General features: G+C 40.7%; 2 protein-coding genes across 2 annotated transcripts in view; one reads left to right on the plus strand and one right to left on the minus strand.

Annotated features, from left to right (window-relative positions):
* ttc7a (tetratricopeptide repeat domain 7A) overlaps nt 1–17,598 on the minus strand; it is a 79,438-nt gene extending 61,840 nt beyond the window's left edge. Inside the window, exons 1-6 of the mRNA XM_075474644.1 lie at nt 17,374–17,598; nt 10,918–11,081; nt 10,586–10,754; nt 3,678–3,808; nt 2,540–2,664; nt 9–87 (exon numbers count right to left, since the gene is read on the minus strand). Of these exons, the coding sequence (XP_075330759.1) occupies nt 9–87; nt 2,540–2,664; nt 3,678–3,808; nt 10,586–10,754; nt 10,918–11,081; nt 17,374–17,503 (798 nt within the window). The 5' untranslated portion in view covers nt 17,504–17,598. The remainder of the gene's footprint in view (nt 1–8; nt 88–2,539; nt 2,665–3,677; nt 3,809–10,585; nt 10,755–10,917; nt 11,082–17,373) is intronic.
* A 1,920-nt stretch (nt 17,599–19,518) lies between these two features.
* On the plus strand, nt 19,519–23,129 carry mcfd2 (multiple coagulation factor deficiency 2, ER cargo receptor complex subunit). Its single transcript, XM_075483523.1, has 4 exons — nt 19,519–19,625; nt 20,603–20,788; nt 20,924–21,083; nt 21,657–23,129. The coding sequence occupies exons 2-4, from the start codon at nt 20,604–20,606 to the stop codon at nt 21,786–21,788; spliced, it is 477 nt and encodes a 158-aa protein (XP_075339638.1). The 5' UTR covers nt 19,519–19,625; nt 20,603; the 3' UTR covers nt 21,789–23,129.
* The last annotated feature ends 437 nt before the right edge of the window (nt 23,130–23,566 follow it).

The following is a 23,566-nucleotide window of genomic DNA, read 5'->3' on the forward strand; positions in this document are numbered from 1 at the left end:
CGTCTCACCTTCCTGAAGCTCTGAGACCCTCGAGACTCCACCACTCTGAGCACTCTGCGCAGCTGGTGAGCACCCTGTGCGAGATGACTAACACACAGTCAGAGGCATATCAGTGTGATGCATCGGTTGTGAACATTAGACAGAAATAAATATACACAAGTGGAGGCTGACAGACATTTAAGACATTAGAGGAGAGCAGATAATACTCTGCTAAGCCCACTATGGCGTTACAGTGCTAAAAGGAATGATCATATGGAATGATAGAAGTGCCGCAAAAAGAAAATAATGTATTAATATACATTTATATAATAATAAATATCAATATAAATGAGAAAATATAGACTAGAAATAGAAATAAATGAATAAATAGGTCAATAATTATGGAACTATATGTATCTACATATATAGACAGATATCTATCTATCTATATATGTATATTCTCCTAAATATCTCCAGTGATTATGCGTGAAAATGGCTTCAACTATGACCTAATTCCCCCTTAACCAATCATCAAAATCTGTTTTTAAACTAATTTGATTTGAGGTATCAGCAAAATAGAATATAGGGGCTAAATCTTCCCACAAATAGGTTAAAGTAGGTTTTGAGGAGATTAAGTAGTTTCCTCCCACAACAAAGCAAGTACAAAGAAAGGAATGGAGACATCTCAACTGGTCCAAAGCGACAAGGGGCAGAAGCCCACCGCGGCTCAAAGCCAAACAAAGAGGAGGTAAAAAAGTTGAAAAATGATAATCAAAAGGGAAAGGAAAGGAAAATTCATAAAAACTATTTCAAAAATATACAGCAACATGCAGTACTGAACCAACCTTAACTTTATACATCACCAGTAAAACGGAAAATAAGTGCAATGATTGCAAACATATATGGAAATACAGTATGTTGGGCATGAACAGATCATTTGTTTTTGATCTTTAATGAAATTGAAAGTCCGTATTTGTTATGATCACATTTATTCTTCAACACAGCCTGAACCCGCTCAGACAAGCCTTCCTGATATTTCTTTAAGTAATCTTGATTCTCCAGGCATCTCAAAGCTCTTCTTTGGATGTCGGCTGCTTTTTGTTCTGTTCTCTGTAAAGATGATCCCACACTGCTAAAGTAATGTTGAGCTCCGGGCTCTGGGGAGGATTCATCCCTCCATCAGACCTGCTGCCACTGATTTTCAGTCCAGTTCTTGTGTCATTTGGCACAGCTCAGCCTTTTCTCCCTGTTTCCCCTCCTTAAGAACGGCTTCCTGGCAGCCACCTTCAAAATGGATACCATTTCTGATGAGGCATCAGTGAAAAGTGCCAGATGTATCAGGTCTTTGCTAAATCTTTTACCCCCTTCCTTTAAAGGACATCACTTTCAGATACCATTCATCTACAGTAGATAGTTTTTTTTAGGCCTGAAACGTCTTCTTTTGTCACCCATCTGTCTCGTTTCCCTAAACTTTTTAAGGATGCACTACATACCATGCTGAGATTTTCAGCTAATGGCTCTTTGGGAATCACCTTGCTGGTGCAAAAATATCAGGTCTTCAAACTGTGTTATCTTTGGCTTCTTTTTGCATATGCAATTAGAGAAATAGGAAGAAATGATGTGTCTTTGTGACAGGCTGCTGCTAAAAAAAAAAAAAAAGTGCCTAACGATACAATTTAGAATTGGTTCTTTGTGAGGTTGTCTGTTATGTGTAGGCACAGAACTGGTTAATTCCTAGAGTTAGGTGCCTTTTTTTTTGTGCTAGAATGATTCTAAGTCAGTGTTAAGTGGCTTAACTAATAAACATTTCTAAAGAAAAAAAGGTCAGGTCTGAAATAGAATATATATATAATACATTTTCCATGGAAAAAATGTAAAAGATCATCAGAACGCTTGGAGAACTATCGCTCAAGACAACTTTAAAAGATTACGAGAAAGCGATGAGAGGTGTACTTTATATGTACACTTAGTAAATACATATATAATATACAAAAATAAATTAACAGAAATAATTGAAACTATATCAAAAAGCTTTTAATCAAGCTTTTATGTTCTGTCATTTTTCTTTATAGTGTATTTACAGATTTATTTGTACAACTTGTATATTTCCTCATTCATTTTCTTACTCTTTAACAGATTTATTCCTTTTTTGTCAAACTCACATCATGATGATAAGAGGCCTTGATTAACTACGGCCTAGTATAATAAGCAAAAGGGAGTTTTGCATTGACAGGAGTGTTAAACTGAAATGCTTTTTCTTGTTATTTAAGTTAAACCTGAGCTCTCCGATAGGAAAACCTTAACCTGTCTAAGCGCAACACTGACCCCTGCTGGTGTGAAATCGAAACGCATCTCCATTGCATTGGGGGTCAAGTTGTGGTCAAAAGGTTTATCTTTTTTTCTCTTGATTTAATCTCCTCGTCTTCAGGCAAAGACAAGACTGTGTGACTGAGAATACAGTTCCCTTTATCGTAGAGGAACTGATTTGTGGACACAGAAAAAGTGTAAGGAAAACACAATGTGAGAATATACTGTGGGTGTGTGTGGTTGATATATTCACCCTCTTTGGAGCAGACAAATGTAAGCACTTTGTAGCGCAGCCTGCAGGAAGTAGCCCAGGTCGACATCCACGGGTGAATGAAGGACACTGGCTTTGGCTGTCTTGGCGTGGGGTGTTGTTACTACCTGAAAATACAGTCGCAGCAAAGATAACGACACACATGAGAGGACGAGGCACTCAGACCCTGAACACAAGTAAAACAATTTAGACAAAACCGTTTACTATTTCAAGTAAAAGTCCCAGCTGAACTACCATGTTCAAGGTGCTTGAGACAGAATGGTAGTTAATTCTAACTGCTATACGTGTCTTTGCATCATCATGACAGAAAATTCTACCGGAAACAGTAAAGAACTAATTTCAAAAATAATAAAATGAAAAGGAGTGTAAACATAAATGTTTAAAATAAACTAAATATAACAGGGATGGGCAACTGGTGGCCCGGGGGCCGCACACGGCCCTCGTCCTCACTCAGTAAGGCCCGCAAATAGATCAATAATAATTTAATAATTAGAAAATAATAATAATAATAAAATTGTAATTATACTGTTGACCGATAGAGGGCGCACCATACGCAAACAATAGCGGGGCCCGGGCCGCTTTCTGCAACAGCGAATAGGAAAGTCAAGAGCCATGCCACTAGCAGTGGCAAAAAGAGAAAACTTGACAGAGAAAATCGCATTTTTCAGCCAAAATGGAAAGAAGAGTACCTCTTCAGTTTTGTTCTTTGTTATGAAGGATTTCAAATTCCTTTTTGCACTTTTTTTAAGCAACTGTTTTGTCTTTGTTGCTTATTAAGGACGTGTTAAAATGCACTTATATGCAGAAAATAGTTGTATGTTGGTGCAATAAACATACAGATATAAATTCATATAAAATGTGTTCTTATTGAGAATCATTTGTAGCGTCTTTCATATCCAATTATTCGAAGTGCGTGGTCATGTGGCCCTCCAATGATAGTGCTGAAAAAATGTTGGCCCTCTGTATCATGGAAGTTGCCCATCCCTGAAATATAGGATAAATAGTAACTGTTACCCCTAACCCTGGACACATAAGCAGTCAACTGAAACAATCTCCTCTTAAAGCAATTGGACTTTACACACACACACACACACACACACACACACGTATGAACAGCCACCTTATCGAGCTCCTGCAGGTAGGACAGAGCTGCGTCGCAGGCCCTGAGGAAGCAGGACAGACTCTCCTCCTCTCTCTCTAAAAGACGAATGCGAGACACCGTCGACAGTGTCTGGTGGTCCAGAGACAGACCTGAAATGTGAGCACAGACCACCCTCGTGAATGTAGGAACCATTATATCAACGCTGTGTGGTTTGTCATGCAAGAAAAGCGTGAGGCGCTGAAAGGAAACTGTACAGTGGTGTTTTCTGTAAGAATGCGCAGGTCGTTGCCAAACTAGTTTTAGGTGAGACACTACAGGTGAATAGGGTAATATTTTAAAATAATATATATCACCATGAAACTTCCTCAGTTAATTACTTATACAAGTATGAAAAAAAATGTATTACAAGTTTTAGAAATGTGTATGTTTAATTATGAAAATTAGGCATTATCTCATCTCATCTCTCACGCACATTTGCATATATTTCCGGAAGATAGATCTGAACATATGATAAAGCCAGGTGCGAAATTCTTTTTTCATTTTGTTTACACACAGAATGAAAAGAAAATTACAGAGGGATTTCAGGATATCTGCTTTCATTTCCTAGGAAATCAAAATATACTGCCCATAGCCTAAAAAACATACATTTTCGCCATATTTTTTTATTATAATATCATATAAATCAAGCCAGGAATGATTTATCAACAAATCCTTCTGTAAATATCTTCAGAATACTACTAAGTGTATAACTGGAAAGTTTTGTGTTAGTAGGTGCTCCATAGGCTGAGAAAACGGCATTTAAAGATTTAAATAGGGGAAATCATTTTGGTCAATTTGGGCGAAACGTACTGCCGCGATTAAACAAAATGGGATGAAATGAACATTTTAATTTATGTTTTGAAATAACACATATTGAAGGAGTCTAAAAATTGACCACTGCATGAAAAATCACTGTTTTTGCCCGCCGTGTTTCACCTTAAAGTGAGAAACATTTGAACTGTGGCGGGACAGAACCGAGCAGCCAAGTTGTGGACTATCATGTCTCGGACTAAATAAAAGGTGGTTTGTTTTATTTGTTCTTTTTCCCCCTTTTTTTCTTATTATGACTCTGAAGATAGCAACCCATTTCAGTGTGGGATATTTTATGTTTGGCTTCCTGGTTTTTCTCATGGTTATTTTAGTTTGGAAGCATCTCCATGTGAAAATAAATCGGCATCTATTTGGATCTCACTTCCTCACCTCACAGCTTAAGACCATAAACTACAAAAAAAAAGGCAGAAGGGGTAAAAACGGCTGAGCGGGTTTTGTGGGCTTGGTCTGAAGAAACTTTTACCAATTCGACCAACGCTGTTAAAGGGTTTGATGGGCCACAACATCCTTCCTACAACTTTTACCCTCGGCTTTTATTGTTCCCATCCCAACTAAAACGGTAACATGCCTCTCTTTTAATATTTGATATGTTTTTCTATTTCCTGTTGTGAATAAAATATAGCTTTATGAGACTCGCAAACCACCGCATCCTGTTTTAATTCCAACCTTTTAGAGTTGGAATTGCTATCTTTATCAAATAGGTGTATATTTCTTGTTTTTTTTTCATGATGTTTTTGAAAATAGAGGGGCTGTTGATAAAAAAAATTAAAATACAGAGAAAACAAATAAGCGGAGGGATCAGAAACTTTCCAAGACTGGCAGGGCACCGCCTCAGGCCTGACGCCAGGCCAAATCAAATAAGCAGACAGCTGCCGATTGTCAAGACATCATCATCCAAACATCCACATCTGACTTAATTCCCACAGCAATAAGCCATACATCACACAGAAAAGCATGCAAGGGAAAGTTTGCTGCCCCTCAGGATCTGATTTTGTTTTCTCCAATCCCCATAACAGTCCACCATAAATATCATTCAGAGGGAATCAAAACAAACAAAGGATATCTAAATCGGACAGTTACTGCTGTACAATTCTCTTATGTTTCATAAGCATGAGGTCATGTCCGATTATCAGGAAACAGGGAGTGTAACGACATAATGATGATGATGATGATGAGTGAAACAAAATTATCCACTACTTGAGTGCGATGTTCTGGAAATGTGATCTTTGGCCTTTAATAATGCCTCCTTTCAGTCTGTCACAACAAACCAAAATACTTAGTCTTACTGGAAAAATGCATATTTTCAGCATGAACCCATCTTTTTCTTTTTCTTTTGTCCTCGAGCTAACTTGTGTGAATGCGTCTTTGTTGCGACCTGTATATCCTTCCCTGACCTATGACTCACAATGACTGGGTTTTTATTTCAAAACATTTTTAATGATAAAAATCTGCTAGGACACCAGTGGTAAAATTTATCCACGTTCGCTTCCAAATGAGACTTCAGGAGAGGCTTTGGGCAAAAAAAAAAAAAACCCACATCAGTTTATCTTTATGTGCACAACAAACAGCGCCGTAATCTCGCATTTCCCCTTTAACGTCAATACTGTCATCCACCGACTGAGGTTAAGATTCAAATAAAAACATCAGGCGGTCACAGACATAATCTGCCCAATCAAGCTGATGTTTTCCAGCCATGTTCCATTTATTACCACAGGCTGGATTTCATCAGGCTGCCACCGCCTTTCCATTTCTACTTCCAATCCCCATACAAGGTCATTTAGATTTTAGGGCTGTGATAACTCCCACCAAAGGGATTAGGAATTGTTTTTTCCTGTAGGTGACCCATCCTCTCCAGCTGATATGTTATAGCTTTATGGAAAACATCATATCATTGTGCTTGAATTGTAAAAAACGCTTATAGATAGGTGTGACACCACAAAAACAATTATAAAACTCCCATATTTAATCAGTCATTTTGACGCGCATTATGTGAATCAGCTAATACTCGCAGTCCTTGTTAAAAACAACAGATCGTAAAGTCACCATTGACTCATTTCTAATAAAGTTATTGTTACACTTACAGTGTCCAAAAGGTGCATCTCCATAAGGTCACACAGCCATGCGTCGTGACTGTCCTACACCACGTTTGTGAGCCGCTAGACAGCTGGGAAAGATTTTTTAAAGTCCCTATGAAACAGCTGCCATAGTCCTATTTGCCTCAGCGTATTTAGATTTCCTGAGAAATTAGAAGTTAAGAAGTCTGACGCTGTCCCAAAAATCCCAGTCTGTTCTGATTGGTCAGCGCGATCGTTCTGTAGCCGATTGAATGAAATTAAAATTTTGGAAAAGCACATTTCACTGAAAGCAACATAAGCACGTTATTTGGTGAACCTTTAACATTTTTACATATTTTTTTGTCGAAATGACAAAAAACTTTAGAAACACCATCAGAAATACCTAAAAATAACTTTTTTGTCATTATTTGGTCTCACTGACGTGAGATATGTAGTGCTGGACAGATCATATACAAGCATTTAAGCATTTAAAAATCATTGAGACTTTAAATAGGCCATTTCATGCACATCTACAAGTATTAGAATCAATTTATATCCTTCAAAGTTAAAAAAGCCCATTATTTTTCTCATACTGTATATCACTGTTTCAGCTCCTGTCTCTTTAAGGCTCGGTATGCATGACCTTACACATGAATAAAAATCCTATACAAGAATAAAAAGGGAAAAACCAACAAAGCAGAACATGTTGCGTCTGTCCTAACACATACTTGCAGAATTCAGAAGCAGTCCGGTTCCTCTTAATGTGACTTAATGTGCTAATTTTGCTTTTCTACGTTCTTACCAGAGCGCTCAACCTCTCGCCCTCTGCCTCACATTTCCTGCTCGTAAGCTTTTTGTTTTCAATTGTGTGGCGTGTTCATGTACCAGTGTCTCCTTTTCACAGAGCAAAGTTCTAGGTTTTCCTTTACTGAAAAGACTCCAACAAAGAGAGGAATGTGATCTGAGACTATTAAGGTGAGTTTTTACCAAGATATAGAGATTAATGAGCTATTTTTGGGCTCTAAGTAGGTTTCACTTGTTGTCTTGGTTCAGATTGTTTTAGAGTTAGAGTCTGCTGCTGAAGTGCAACATCATTTCTTATTTCTAAGATTACCCCGTTTCATACATACTTTTCATACTTATGCTGAACGTGTCAGTAGACACTCTTTATTATGTCATAGTTCTACAACAACCATTTATGTTTTGAACACAAATGATCAAACCCATTGTGAATCCAACATATCATACACATAAATGTCCCTATGTCTGTTGAATATTCCTAGAACCTTCTTATTCTGTTGGTACGCCACAAACAACTGGACCGACCCTGTGAACTGTGGCCTTTTCTCAGAGCACAGCTCACATGGGAAGTTATGGGATGCTGAGCGTTGTAATATTTGTTGCAATCCAACTGAAGTGTACGGTGGCCGACACGTGCAAACGCCAAAACAAATCCAACAATAAAACGCTGCAAGAGAAAAATGCGGCAATCACAAAAACGACCGGAGCACACGCGCTGCAAACCCCAAAACACATGCAAGAAAAAAACGCTGTAAACATCAAAACACAACAGAAGTTCGCCAGGCCACTAAGCGGTCTCGACCTGTGGGTTAGGGGATCGATTATGGAAGATCTACCATATTAATGAAAGAGAAGAAAGTCAAAAGGTACGTTGTCATTTATGTCTTTTTTAAACACTTGGCCGTAATCTTTTACCTTATTATAGAAGAGCAGCAGAGTTATGTCGCTATAATAAGGTAAAAGATTACAAAAACAGCCAAGTGTTTAAAAAAGACAACGCACCTTTTGACTTTCTTCTCTTTCATTAATATGGTAGGTCGAGACCCCCTAGTGGCCTGGCGAACTTCCGTCGTGTTTTGATGTTTGCAGCGTTTCTCTCTTGCATGTGTTTTGGGGTTTGCAGCGTTCCTCTCTTGCATGTGTTTTGGGGTTTGCAGCGTTCCTCTCTTGCATGTGTTTTGGGGTTTGCAGCGTTCCTCTCTTGCATGTGTTTTGGGGTTTGCAGCGTTCCTCTCTTGCATGTGTTTTGGGGTTTGCAGCGTTTCTCTCTTGCATGTGTTTTGGGGTTTGCAGCGTTCCTCTCTTGCATGTGTTTTGGGGTTTGCAGCGTTTCTCTCTTGCATGTGTTTTGATGTTTGCAGCGCTTCTCTCTTGCATGTGTTTTGGGGTTTGCAGCGTTCCTCTCTTGCATGTGTTTTGGGGTTTGCAGCGTTCCTCTCTTGCATGTGTTTTGGGGTTTGCAGCGTTTCTCTCTTGCATGTGTTTTGATGTTTGCAGCGCTTCTCTCTTGCATGTGTTTTGGGGTTTGCAGCGTTTCTCTCTTGCATGTGTTTTGGGGTTTGCAGCGTTCCTCTCTTGCATGTGTTTTGGGGTTTGCAGCGTTCCTCTCTTGCATGTGTTTTGGGGTTTGCAGCGTTCCTCTCTTGCATGTGTTTTGGGGTTTGCAGCGTTCCTCTCTTGCATGTGTTTTGGGGTTTGCAGCGTTTTTCTCTTGCATGTGTTTTGGGGTTTGCAGCGTTTCTCTCTTGCATGTGTTTTGATGTTTGCAGCGTTTCTCTCTTGCATGTGTTTTGGGGTTTGCAGCGTTCCTCTCTTGCATGTGTTTTGATGTTTGCAGCGTTTCTCTCTTGCATGTGTTTTGGGGTTTGCAGCGTTCCTCTCTTGCATGTGTTTTGGGGTTTGCAGCGTTCCTCTCTTGCATGTGTTTTGGGGTTTGCAGTGTTTCTCTCTTGCATGTGTTTTGGGGTTTGCAGCGTTCCTCTCTTGCATGTGTTTTGGGGTTTGCAGCGTTGCTCTCTTGCATGTGTTTTGGGGTTTGCAGCGTTCCTCTCTTGCATGTGTTTTGGGGTTTGCAGCGTTCCTCTCTTGCATGTGTTTTGGGGTTTGCAGCGTTTCTCTCTTGCATGTGTTTTGGGGTTTGCAGCGTTCCTCTCTTGCATGTGTTTTGGGGTTTGCAGCGTTCCTCTCTTGCATGTGTTTTGATGTTTGCAGCGCTTCTCTCTTGCATGTGTTTTGGGGTTTGCAGCGTTTCTCTCTTGCATGTGTTTTGATGTTTGCAGCGCTTCTCTCTTGCATGTGTTTTGGGGTTTGCAGCGTTCCTCTCTAACATGTGTTTTGGGGTTTGCAGCGTTCCTCTCTTGCATGTGTTTTGGGGTTTGCAGCGTTCCTCTCTTGCATGTGTTTTGGGGTTTGCAGCGTTCCTCTCTTGCATGTGTTTTGGGGTTTGCAGCGTTTCTCTCTTGCATGTGTTTTGGGGTTTGCAGCGTTTCTCTCTTGCATGTGTTTTGGGGTTTGCAGCGTTCCTCTCTTGCATGTGTTTTGGGGTTTGCAGCGTTCCTCTCTTGCATGTGTTTTAGGGTTTGCAGCGTTCCTCTCTTGCATGTGTTTTGGGGTTTGCAGCGTTCCTCTCTAGCATGTGTTTTGGGGTTTGCAGCGTTTCTCTCTTGCATGTGTTTTAGGGTTTGCAGCGTTCCTCTCTAGCATGTGTTTTGGGGTTTGCAGCGTTCCTCTCTTGCATGTGTTTTGGGGTTTGCAGCGCGTGTGCTCAGGTTGTTTTTGTTATTGCCGCATTTTTCTCTTGCAGCATTTTATTGTTGGATTTGTTTCGGCGTTTGCACCGTAGAAATGCGACTTTGTCCTGCCGCAGTCCTATTTTTTTTTGTGCTGCTCCCATGTGTGAATCAGTAGCGTAATAAGAACTCAATACCTGACTTATGGATGACATCACCAGCATACAATTGGCATCTGCAGTCTCCCAGTCAAAACTTCAAACTGAGTTCATCTTTATTCATGATATTTCCCATTTAGCCATTGTTCCTTTGTCCCCTTTCCTCTAACATACGTGTGCTTGTGTGTGTGTTGATAGTTTTGTTTTACATTGACCCTCCACTCATTACTATAGAGAAAATCCTTTGATTTTTTTTTAATCTGAAATGTTCCACCTTGAATAACAAATGCTAACAACAACACTAAAATAGATACCTTTAATAACAAATGCCTCAGCCAGTAAGCGGAGGTGGTAAATAGGCTGGTCATCCTGCGTCAGGTCCTCCAGTCCCACCCTTGCACACATTCCCTGTGCATCCCGGTAGCGGCCCTGCATGTAGTGCACCTTGGCCATCAGCAGGAGGGCCTCGTTCAAGTACCTGGGCTGCAAGGCAACAGGAAACAAATGACTGCACAAGCCTGAAGGAAATAAAGATTTTAGTTTTTAACATCTGCCATAATGATTCCAAAAAGGCTTGTTCAAGCTTTTGAAAGCAAGTACGCTTTAGAGGGGCATAGAGTCATCGAGAGAAATAGATTAGACTGACTGCGAGACGGCCTCGGCTCAGGATGGTGTTGATGTGGCCTTTGGCCTTGGAGAGTCTGGGCTGGGTCTTGTCCGTCAGAGGTGTGCATCTCCGTAATAGATCCATGTTTTCCAGCAAGCACTCCTCCAGCAGGGCCTCAGCCATCAACAGTGTCCCGTAATCATCTAGGGGATTGGGATTGAAAAAGTTAAAAATGAACTTAGATTGTTGGAGCAAATCTGCACTCGGGGTTGCAGGTCATTTGCTTCTGGAGCCAAAGCAAACCTCTCTCAGCCCGTTAAAAACAGCACCAACTCGGGAAGCGCAGCTCAAACATGTCTCAGACCTAAATTCTGTTTGGAAGATACTGTTTCCCCGAAACTTTCTTTAAATTGCTTCAGCAATTGTAAGCACACAATAAGCATTCCCTCCACCTTCAGTTAATCAAGATATGAAAGTTTACTCAAATGTGAAAGCAACTCTTCTCTCACTGGGTCTTACATTTACTCAGTGGTAAACCTTGGTGTCTGTGTAAACACACTCACAGTCTCGATTAAGGATTTCCTGTTTAGCATTTTCAGTCTGTGCGAGTGTGTGTTCTGATGCCAACTCTTTGAGTTTAGGCCCAGATATACTTTCTTGTCCTTTATCAGCCCAGGCAAGGCTCAACCTACCTCAGAGAGGAGGGTGGGGGGGCAGGCAAAAGGACTTGTTTCAGCCTATGACCACAGTCGGAACTATTTAATGATTTCAGACAAGCTGGAGCCTGAAGTGTGGAAAGACTTAGTGTTGCAATAAAGTTACAAAGAGATTACAGAGGGAAGGTAAAAATATTCTTGTCTCAATACAAGAAGCAAAAGAAAGTAGGTTCAGCTGGGGTGTACGGTTGCTGCAGAACTACCTTCATCATGAGATAAAAAAAAGTTGCAATCAATCACTTTGGATCATTACTGTGATAAAGACTCCCCCAAAAATGTCCTTTTTTGAATCATTATCTTACTACATTTAAGCTCATTTGTGCAGCTATACCAATAGTTATCTCTGTGACCAGAACGTATGCTGATATCTGAGCAGCACAAACAAAGACTAGCCACCTTCAAACGACTAGCAACCAAAGTTAGCCAACAGCTAGCCAGCCAATTTGCTATTGACTAGCAAGCTAACGCTAATATTCATCAACTGCAACTGTTGGTTTAACTACCCTTTCACCATAACTACATGACCCTTGGCCACGCTGTAATACATGAAATTCTTATTATTCTCAATATATGAAGAAAAATGTGCTGCTTTGACACACTGAAATCTAGTAAACAGATACAGAGCTAGTGTAAACTAATAAAATTGAAGCTAGTTATTTTGACAATAGATTGAGGTTTCTCTTATGTTAATAAAAACAACAATAACAACAAAAAAAAAAGTATTTATATACAGGTGGCAGTATTTTTGCCACATCTTCATTTGAAATATCTTAGGCTGCGGCTACACGGAAACGTTTTTCACTGTAAACGATACTTTTTCTTATCGTTTCGCTGTCGCGGCCACACGGAGCCGGCGTTCCCACTACCCCAAAACGATAGTTTTTGAAAACGGGTCCCAGAGTGGGAAAGTTTGAAAACGGCCTCGTTTCGTTTCCATTGTTACAGCAAAAACGTTTTTGCGTCAGTCACACGTTGACGCTGGGAGCCAATTTTAACACCTCTCTATTGTCTCACAGCGTGGCGTGACACAGCGGCGTGTGTACTGTATCGTTTCATCGTTGTCGTCTGGACAGCAGCGCGTTTCCGTGTGGTCGCAAGAATTTTCGAACCCGTTTTCAAAAAAAACCTCGTTTCGTTTTCGTGTAGCCGTAGCCTTAGTAAGATTATTGGAAATATCAGCTTTCATTCACAGTACTCTCTTCATGAATATGTCACCAGATGTAGAAGTTATCAAGAGAAAAACACTTCAAATAATAGGGTACCTAATGTATGAAAGCAGTGTACAATATATATTGCTGCTTTTAGCAGTTTTACAATTGGGTGTGGAGAATAATTTATTGCTTTAACTGCCGCAAAGTTCCTCTATCTCTAATCCTAAACTACATCTCCTGGTGTACTACGTGCACTCATCTTCAGATCAGCCAATGCCAACAATGCATGCACACAGTAATATCACATTAATTTAACACTTGAGTGCATGTGCAGGCAGGGAGAAACTGCTGGTCTGCAGTTATAAGCACAATAACAGCAGACTGTAGCCGTCGGGTCACTTGAACCCATATTTACTCTGAGAAGCTAAAGGTTGGAGGCAGGTGCATTAGTGACTTGCCAAAGTAAAGCTTTATGAGGCAGAGAATAATAAGTGTGTTTGCATGTCTTTGAACGCACGTACAGTGTGGAATGATTTCAAGTGTGAAGACGGGTAACTAAGTGTCTCTCGGAAAAATCTGCCCTAGATTTACAGTTCTATGGTTTTAACTAGCAGGATAGAATAAGAGATCTTCTGGTCCTCACCAGGTCCTTAACACAACTTCAGATGAACAACACATGACATTTTACACCACGTTTTATGACGCCACTGTCTGTGTGACAAAAACTCAGCTAAGTATGTGAAACAGTGGGTACATTTCATGATTCAATCACTTTTAGAACCACATTTAGTGGTTGCATAGAGCATTGCAACACCTGGATTCTTGTCTTTTTCAGCCCTTCTGTTGTAGATTTTCCGGTGTGTTTTGGGATCACTGCCATGTTAAAAAAACCCTATTTTGGCTTAGCTTATGTTGTCAGACAGATGGCCTCCCATTTAACTCAAGATTACTTTGGTATATAGAGAAGTTTAAGGTCAACTCAATGATCTCCCAGGTCCTGAGGCTGCAAAACAAGTCCAAACCATTAGCTCTCCACCATTATGCTTGACAGTTGGTATGAGGTGTTTGTGCTGATATGCTGTGTTTGGTTTTCTCCAAATGTCCATGACCTATGACCAAACATCTCAACTTTAGTTGTATCTGTCCAAAGGACATTGTTCCAGACGTCTCGTGGTTTGTACAGATGAAACTTCACAAACCTAAGCAGTGCTGCCACGTTTATTTTAGAGTGAAAGGACTTTCTCCTGCAACCCTTCCAAACAAGCCATACTTGTTCAGTCTTTTTTCTAATTGTGCTGTCATGAACTGTGACATTCAACATGCCGACTGATGCCTGTAGAGTCTGAGATGTACAATTACAGATAAAAAAAATGTGAATATCGTGAAAAAGTTCATTATTGGAAACTCATAGGCTGTGTTCGAAACCGCCTACTACATACTTGCAAACGGCATACTCATTCGATCAGACAGTATGCGGAGCGTTTACCCACAATGCATTTCGCTCCTCCCAAGCCGAAATCAGCCGGCCTGAAGCTGATTTCGCTTAAGCTATAAACTCTGTAAACTTTAGCAACATTTGAAACATTTTCAGGAGAGAAAGTAGTCGTTTAGATCCCCAACGTGTTGAAAATCTGACAAAATACCGGCTATTTACAATTTTGTTCCAACGAATTCGGCGCTACTAAAGCTAGCCGTAGTGAGCAACACACTAACGGTTATTTTCACAAAATGAACCTACCCTCGTTGTAGCTAGCTTGAAGCTGCCGTTTTGACAGGAAATGACGATCGGCGACGTCACGTTATGTTGCATCTTGGGTAGTTTAAGTATGACAAGTAACCACATGATGCATACTCAACATTTCGGCGAATCTAGTATGCATCCGGGAACTTAAAAGTTAAAGTTAGTAGGAGAAGTAGGCGGTTTCGAACACAGCAATGGTGTGACACCCTAATCAGCTAATTAACTCAAAACACCTGCAAAGGTTTCCTGAGCATTTAAATGGTCTCTCAGTCTGGGTCAGTAGGCTACATAATCATGGGGAAGACTGCTGACGTGACTGATGCCCAGAAGAAGTGTCAATGACACCATAAAAGGTCATTGCTAAAGAAGCTGGTTGTTTACAAAGTCCTGTATCCAAGCATATTTATAGAAAAAGTGTGGTAGTGAAAGGTGCACCAGCAACAGGGATAACCGCAGCTTTGATTGGATTGTCAAGCAAAATCCATTCAAGAATTTGGGGGAGCTTCACAATGGGTGGGTGAGGTAGGACACGGATGCGGACTCCAAAAGAAATTAAGTAATAACTTAATTTATTATTCAAAAACAAGATGTGGTTAACAAGAACATGACGATGGAAAAACAAAAGAAACAACTATGCATGGCATGGCATGGCATGGAATGGAATAAATACTCAACTTCAGCAAGAAGGCGTAGCGAGGGATGTAGGATCTGACAAAAGGACAGGGGAGACTGGAAGCTAAATAGGGGACTGGGTGATTGTGAATGAGTGCAGCTGATGGGGAAAACACAGGTGAAGAGAGTGAAGCTAATGAACAAGCATGGGAAGTGAGGGGAAAAACAATGGCAAGACTAAAAACAAGAACTCAAAACCAAGACATGAACTGAAAACCAAAACATTGGAAAAAGTCACGTGGGCGTGACACACAAGAAGTGAACTGAGGCTGGAGTCTGCGCATCAAGAGCCACGACGCACAGGAGTTACAAATGTCTCGTTCCTCTTGTCAAACCACTCCTGAGAACCAGAGACAGCGTCAGAAGCGTCGTACCTGGGCTAAGGGGAAAAATAACTGGACTGTTGCTCAGTGGTCCAAAGCCTCTTTTCAGATGAAAGTAAATTTTGCATGTCATTTGGAAATCAAGGTCCCAGAGTCTGGAGAAAGAGTGGAGAGGCACAGAATCCATGTATACTGGTCCACAGTCAACGCAGCCATCTAACCAGGAAATTTTAGAGCACTTCACGCTTCCTTCTGCTTACGAGCTTTATGGATGCTGATTTAATTTTCCAGCAGGACTTGGCACCTACCCACACTGCCAAAAGTACCAAAAGCTGGTTCAATGATTATGCTGTTACTGTGCTTGATTGGTCAGCAAACTCGCCTGACCTGATTGAACCCCACAGAGAATCTATGGGGTGTTGTCAAGAGGAAGACGAGAGACACCAGACACCAAACAATGCAGATGACCTGAAGTCCAAGTCAAAGCAACCTGGGCCCAACCAAGTATTGAGTGCATAGAAATGAACATACTTTTCAGAAGCCTGACATTTCTGTTTAAAATATCCTTTTTATTGGTCTTATTGGTTTTCAATATCAGAAAATATTGAACTTTTTCACGATATTCTAATCTTTTTAGCGGTACTTGCAGCTCTTGGGCTTTTTGCAGTTTCTCTGAGCATCGCACAGTCTGACCTTTGGGCGAACTTGCTGGGACGTCGACAACTCTCTTGAATGTTTTCCACTTGTAAATAACCTTTCTCACTGTCGAATGATGGACTCCTAATTGTTTGGAATTGGCCTTCTAAAATTGCTTCTGTCAGATCATTGCTGATGTCTTTCCTCCTTGGCATTGAGTTAACGCACACTGGGAATGCTCCAGACCACCAAACTGCCAAAACCTCTGCCTTTATGCGGGTGTTAACATTTGATGATGATTATTTTGATAAACAGCATCTGGCTGCTGATGACCCTCTTAATTCGTATGAGCGCAATAACGCTCATAAGAATAAGCTTTTAAGCAAAAAGTTTTTCACACACGGCTTCTGTATTTTGGCTCAGTTTTCGTTGAACAATTTCACGGTAAAATATGTCATGTGTTGTTCATCTAGGGTTTTATTTACCACATTTTAAGACCTGGTAAGGGCCAGATGATTTTTCTTTTATCATTAGAATGACCTGATATGTCAAACTTTAGAACTGTAGCAGGTGTTACTTTGTGTCCTGCATTTGGAAGGTAATCCAAGCCTTTACTGCACACAAACTTCCATTGTATACACTGTAAACTTTGCCGTTTTATTGTTGGAGGCCAGCGGTAACCCCTCAGTGGCCTCTGACCTGATCCACTGAAGGAAATGCCATCATTTTACTTTTGCTATTTGCAGGATAGATCTGTTGAAACAACATTCAACTAAAGTAAGCCGCTCTGCCTTGACAGGAGTCCAAGGTCCAACCTGTGTACAGTGTGATCTCTGCACAGAAAGAAATCTCCACTCTGGACAAACATTTGGAATTCTAACAGAGCCTTTTCACATAGTTGTCTGGCTAAATCTGCAAAATACTATTTCACATTGAATCTTCCTTCCTTTAAAACGATAATAATAATAATAATAATTTCAACACACTTCAAGCAAAAACAAAGAAAAGTAAGTCTACTTTCTCTGGAAACAACTTCCTGAAACTTCCAGCATAAACAAGTGGTATTTAAACAACCTAGGGCAGATTCCCATAACCTGTCAACCTGACCACGGAACTCTGTGGATGAGTAATATTTTATTTATTTATTTATTTGGAACAGTATGCAAATCGCAGTACGGTAAACAAAGAAAAACAGCCAGGAAGTGACAGGAGTAACGAGGCTTACAAGGCTTTGTGTGTGGACAGCTGTCACTCACCGTCCTCGTGGATCTGCGCGGCGCGCATCTGCTCCACCATCGCCTGGATCTTGCCCCACTGGCCCTCGGCCCGGTAGCGCTCCAGCTCCGCGTCCAGTCGGACTTGGGTGAAAGAGATCCGGGATGCCATCGCTGCTCTGTCCCGGTGGTGGTGGTGGTGGTGGTGGTGGCTGTACTCCCCGGACACGATGGGAGTAACTGCGGACTACCGGGAGAAATAAATGTGTAATCTGTGAGAGCGCACAGGAGGTGGGGTGTGTGGGTCATTACTGTACACGCGCAGAAAACCATCAACACTGTTTTACATTTAAATGTTTACATGGACAACAAGTTCAATGTTTTTTTTCTTGCTTTTTTTTCTTACAGTAATTTGACTCTTATTATAACCATATTTGTTTCCTTAACGTCACAATATGCACAGTTAAACCAAAGCGTGTCCTTACTCATGTGACTTCTGATCTTTTCTTGAAATGCGCGTGGCATTTTGAGAGTTTGATTTGAAGCTGTCTGAAGGGGAGAGGAGTCCTGCTCTTAAAACCCATGTCCCTAATCTTTTTTTTCTGTTAACACTTTAACTGGATCAGGTGGGGCTTAAGAAACAGTAATGCCAACAAAGCTGCAGCAAAGTGTGCAGCCCAACTAAAGTAGGATCCAAGCAGCAGAATGCATATAAAGTGCTGTTTTCTTCTTTTAATAGTGTTCGTTTATCATAAATGGGTTCATTGAAGGGAGGGAGAGAAAAAAAAATACATTTGCAATTGCTTGGTTTGGCTTGTTTCCCGGTTCTGGGTGCTGCAACATTGGCAGGCTGACCCTCTGGCTCAGTTACAAAATAATACATATATTAGCCGCTGTAACCCTTAAGTTTTAATTAGTCGAGCACAGGATAGTGCAAACTATCAAATGCATTGTAGGCTGTGAAAAGGAAGACAGTTTTTCTAATGAAAAAAGTTAAACGGGGACATAAAGCTGCGGAGAAGCTTCAGGTAAAGGTGCGGGGGGGTATAAATTTGCCAATTAAAGCACAACACTGGGAGTAAAACACTAAGGGACTCCATTTGTAACTCACTACTGAGAGTCTATGCGAGCTACTTTATGACATTAAGAAAAACCTCGAGCCGCTTGAACAGAGATTTGGGAGCGTCATTTTCTCTCTGGAAAGTTGACATTTGCTTGACATGAAAGGCGCCTGTCCGTCGTCTCTGTTAACGTCCACCACACAGGCTGCTGGTGCGCTGAGCTGACCGACAGCTGAGCGTCAGCGTCACTCCCCCAGATGACGTAAACAGAGATCCACCGCAACGTAACTCTGTAGAGATAGTTCACCTCATAAAGTGGCGCCTTGTGAAAAAGCTGTCACCTATCATTCATCTGGGGGGGGGGGGGGGGGGGGGGGGGGGGGGGGCAGAAAACAATACCTGAAAGAATCGGTGGAAAACCACTACTACAACTTCAAGCATTATAATAATAATAATAATAATAATAATAATTCAATTCGGTCACACGAGCATAACGTTTTTCTTTGTTTGTTTTTTGTAAAGAAATGTAGAACAGCCAACTCCAGCTTTTTATTACCTTCATTAAGTCTACATTTCAGATCATTACATACAACAAAAACATCCGAAAATGTGAAAATCGCCTTTTTTTTTACGGAGGGGGGAAACACGATAACAAAAAATATAAATAAAGCTATAAACTTTGCAGATATATGTTTTTTTTAAATCACCACCTGCATTTATTCTATCAATAGAAGACACAAACAGAGATAATAAATCGTGGCCTTTTTTCTGGCCAGTTTTCTTTGGATGGACAGGGCATTTCTCAGGGGGGCAGGAAATTACGCCAAAATTTACTCGAAATACTTTACAGCCAATGTTGACTCCTGCCTGCGCTACGAAAACAGACTACTTTGCAGTTTTTGATACCTATATATCTTGATATTTAAAATATTTTACAATATGCTGCAACAACTTCGTAGTGTATTGATATCATAATTCTAAACAGAGTACCAACAAGTCTAAAAATCTGTTCGTTTGTTTGTTTTTTTAATGAATGTGTAGCGCAGTGTAGGTAATTCTCTTGTTCGGTTGTATACTCTCTGCATGCTTCATCCAATCATAATGAGCTGTCGTGTCCAAGTGATGCTACGGCGAGCCAGTTGGTTCATAAAGAGCTGGGAATGATCATTGCTAACAGCCAAACTACTGAAATAACACAGCGATTCGGGTCGAAGAAATAAATTACCTATAAAAGTAAGTATGGAGCTGGCGTTTTTTACTAGCCATGTCAGAGTTAGTCTTGCTCAAGTTTACGCGTTGTCATTTCAACGGCTTCTTGGAATGAATCCTCTTGCTAGCAATATGTTTTATTTGCTAACGTTAATTCATGTTTCCTCTTATTGGGGGCATTTAACCTTAAAAAAAAAAACATGGAAATGTAAAGTTTAATGCACCGAGCAAAGCAACAGTAACGCTGTGAGCTCCCGTGTCCAGGTGATGTAAGACTGTTTGTCTTTTGGCGTTAAATGAACTTCAAACAATTAGGCGACTTCAACATATGGTACACACAGCTGTGATTTACGGTGTTTACTTGTATTGTTTACACACATATTACAGCTGTAATAAGATATTAATATGGGAAACGTATGTATTTATTTATGTACCGCTGTATGCTGTAAGAACAGTAAATGGGGAGGGAAAATAAAATTGCATTCTAAAAACGGGGTATGTAAAGGGTGGTACTATAAACCCTTATACATACCCTTATATACCCTTTATCTACTGATTTTATATTGTTCTTATTTCTTTCTTTTTTTGTTTAAAATTTAAATAATAATAATAATACATTTTATGTATAACGCACTTTACATTTACAATAAAATCTCAAAGTGCTACAGTGGGATAAAAGACAAATATTAGGTTCAAAAGCAGGGACAGTAAAATGCAAATAAAATACACAAATAAAAGCAGTGAGTCCTTTAAATGCAAAAAACGAAATAAATACAGGATAGAGCATTTAAAGGGAGATCATTATAAACATTGGGTAAAAAGTAAGGTTTTCAGGCCTGAAATACTGTTTTAATGTCTCTGTAAAGCACTTTGAATCGCCTTGTAGTTGAATTGTGCTATACAAATAAACTTGCCTTGCCTTATACAGCACTCTTTAACTAGCCGTTTCCATGTCTGTCTGCCTGTCTGTCTGTCTGTCTGTCTGCCCCTCGTCCCTGCAGAATGCAGAGTGTGAGGTCCAGTGCTCTGTGGGGGAGTCCGCTGCTCCTCCTGTCCTGCTCTCTGCTGCTGCGTGTCCACTCTCAGGAGGCTCCGTACCTTCAGCAGGATCCGCCTCTGGTCATAGAAAGCGGCGCTCGCCTAACCCCACACAGCCGCCTGGACAGAAACATGGTGCAAGACAAAGAGTGAGCCCCCTCTCTGCCATGTAGACGCACGACTCGGGCCAGGGTGAACTTCTGACCACGGTCAGAAGAAGGGTTCACGCTCGCTCTGTGTAACTTCCAAGTTGTGTTTACTTTGCTTTTTCCCTCTGCTATCAGCCACATCATGGAGCATTTGGAAGGAGTGATAGACAAACCGGAGAAAGAAATGACACCTCAGGAGCTTCAGCTGCATTATTTCAAGATGCACGATTACGATGGAAACAACCTGCTGGACGGTCTGGAGCTGGCCACAGCAATCACACATGTACACCGAGAGGTAGGTATATAGCGTGCGTGCGAGTGTTTTTTATCTTCTTCCAGTCAGTCACAGAATAGATTTTAAAAGCCTGCAAATCCCAGAACGGTTTAGGCCCAAAATCCATCTGTGACATGTTCAGAGAATATAAACCCAGCAGAGCTCTTAGATCCAAGGACTCAGGTCAGCTGGTCCAGTCCAGAGTCCAGACTAAACATGGAGAAGCAGCATTTAGCTGTTATGCTGCCAACAAGTGGAACAAACTGCCAGTGGAGATTAAACTTTCAAAAACATTTCTGTTCTCATGTGTCTATGCATGAAATCTGCACGATATCTTTGAACTACTCTCGACTGTTGCTTGTTTTTAAATTCATTTAAATGATTTTATTTGTTTCTCTTTATATTCTTTTATGTATTTTAATGCTTCTTCCACTCCCTGCTGCAATGCTTTTATTTTATGTAAAGCACTTTGAATGGTTTGTACATGAAATGTGCTATATAAATAAATTTGATTTGATTTTGATTCTTTGGTGTAAAAGCATACATATAAGTTCTGTTGTCCAACCCTTTTTTCTCCACTTGTTGTGGCTTTAGGAGAGGGGAGAGCACAGCCAGCCAATGAAGGAGGAAGAGCTCATGGCGCTGATCGACGACGTCCTGAAGGACGATGACAAAAACAATGACGGCTACATAGATTACGCAGAGTTCGCCAGGTCGCTGGAGTAGAGCGTCTTCCCCGCGTTTTCACGTCAACGGTGAGGAGAGGAGAGGGGCCACCAGTGAGCGTACGTGAAGCCGAACTGCGAGGCTGCACCATCTCTGCTGGGTCTCTCACAGGGGAATCAATAAGGGGGATTGCTAATTTTTCTTTTCATACAAGCTAGTTGGAGCGCAACTGATAACTGATGAAAAAAAGCTGGAACACAAGACGCTCTTTGTTTTAGTTTGTCTCTGGTGTATGCTTACACTTCAGAAGGACATTTATTGCATCCCTCTGTTTTGTAGATTCCTTGAAATCGTGTCATTTTTGAAGGGTCGGTTCAACCAAATCCTATTTCTTTTTAACTTCATTCTATGTAGCCAAACAGGCACGCTTACTGTTCTGTTCGGCGAGCTTAAACGATCTGTGGTGGCACCAACTGGAGCACAGCTTTTTTTTGTTTTCTTTTGACATTAAGGTGTGACATTCAGTGTCCGTATTGACCTCTTTTCAGTTCTCGTGCTCGGTGACGAGTGTCGCAGCAGAAACTGCAGCGGAGCTCCCTGAACACAAAGTAGTTTGGCTGACCCGACTCTTGAGTGTGCGCTGAGCACTCAGTCCACTCGGGTAGCAGTAACAGAATGTCATCGTTATTAAATGGAACATTTCAACACTTATTTACTTTAAGCAGCACACACCTGCCGTTTGATTTTTCAGCAAAGTGGACCAAATTATCCCTTCTGTGAATCCCCTGTCGTTTGCGGTGAGGATGATGAGACAAAACTGGTCGTTTCCATGACAACAGAGTGGCTTCGACTTGATCGTATAAAGAGTTTAGATTACTAAATCTTGATAAAGTGAAAGCCAGCATGTTTTCAGCAGCATGTTAGCCAGCGTGGTGCCTCACTTCCCTTCCTGAGGTGGTTTCTGCTTTGTGGTTGTTGTTTTTTTTTTTTTTTTTTTTTTAAATGAGCCAATCATTGTTCACTGTAGTTGGTCAACCAGAAGACTTGACTCAAATCTGTCACCGCTGAAGGAATGTAAAACAGAGCCACACTTGATAAGCTAGGTTGATAAGCTGACGCTGCTGCCACTGCAGTGACAATAAATCACTTGAATGCGAACACGTTTGCTTCAGACGTTAGCTGCCTTTTAAACAGATATGGATTAAACATGTCGGGTCAAGTGAGTTTCATCCATCTGTGATTTCTTCTGAAATATACTTTTTTTCTTACAGATGAATTCTATATTTTTACCATCCAGTGTTTATTCTCTAGTCGCTTCAGTTTGTTAAAGGAAAATATTAAAAGACACAAAAAGTGCAAGGCTGGAATCTAAAGAGAGGGGGGGTGTGGGTGGGGGATCAATCTAAAAACTTTGCTGTGTGATGTTGTCTCTGTTTGAGGTAAGTTATGGCGTTTGTTCCTGTCCCATTAAAGTCATGAAAACACATTCAGTGGCTGTGATCTTTGTGCGGCTCTTAATGAACGGAGACATTTCAACACCACGGGGCTTCATTGTGCAAAAATTAGTAAAAAAAACAACAAATAAAAGACGTTTTTGCTTGAAATAAGCAAAAAAATCTGCCAATGGAACTAGTGAAAATCAGCTTGTCAAGATTTCTTGAAATTAGATGTGATATTTAGGACTTTTGAGATAAAAGTGATCTTGAAATTAGCTTAAAAACCTCTTCAAATGTAAAAAAAAGCTTGTGTCATGATAAAACAATTTGTTTTCAAGACTTTTTCACTTAAGATATTCAAGATGTATTGTCTTCAAACAAGTCCCTATATCTGGCTGAAAT

This window comes from Odontesthes bonariensis, chromosome 2 (genome assembly GCF_027942865.1).
Source record: "Odontesthes bonariensis isolate fOdoBon6 chromosome 2, fOdoBon6.hap1, whole genome shotgun sequence".
Taxonomy (NCBI): Eukaryota; Metazoa; Chordata; class Actinopteri; order Atheriniformes; family Atherinopsidae; genus Odontesthes; species Odontesthes bonariensis.

Excerpts from the sequence above, each read along its gene's own strand:
- mcfd2 (XM_075483523.1), top strand. The coding sequence starts at position 20,604 with ATGCAGAGTGTGAGGTCCAGTGCTCTGTGGGGGAGTCCGCTGCTCCTC. Across the intron at positions 20,789-20,923 it reads AACATGGTGCAAGACAAAGA|CCACATCATGGAGCATTTGG; the intron begins GTGAGCCCCCTC and ends CTCTGCTATCAG. Across the intron at positions 21,084-21,656 it reads TCACACATGTACACCGAGAG|GAGAGGGGAGAGCACAGCCA; the intron begins GTAGGTATATAG and ends TTGTGGCTTTAG.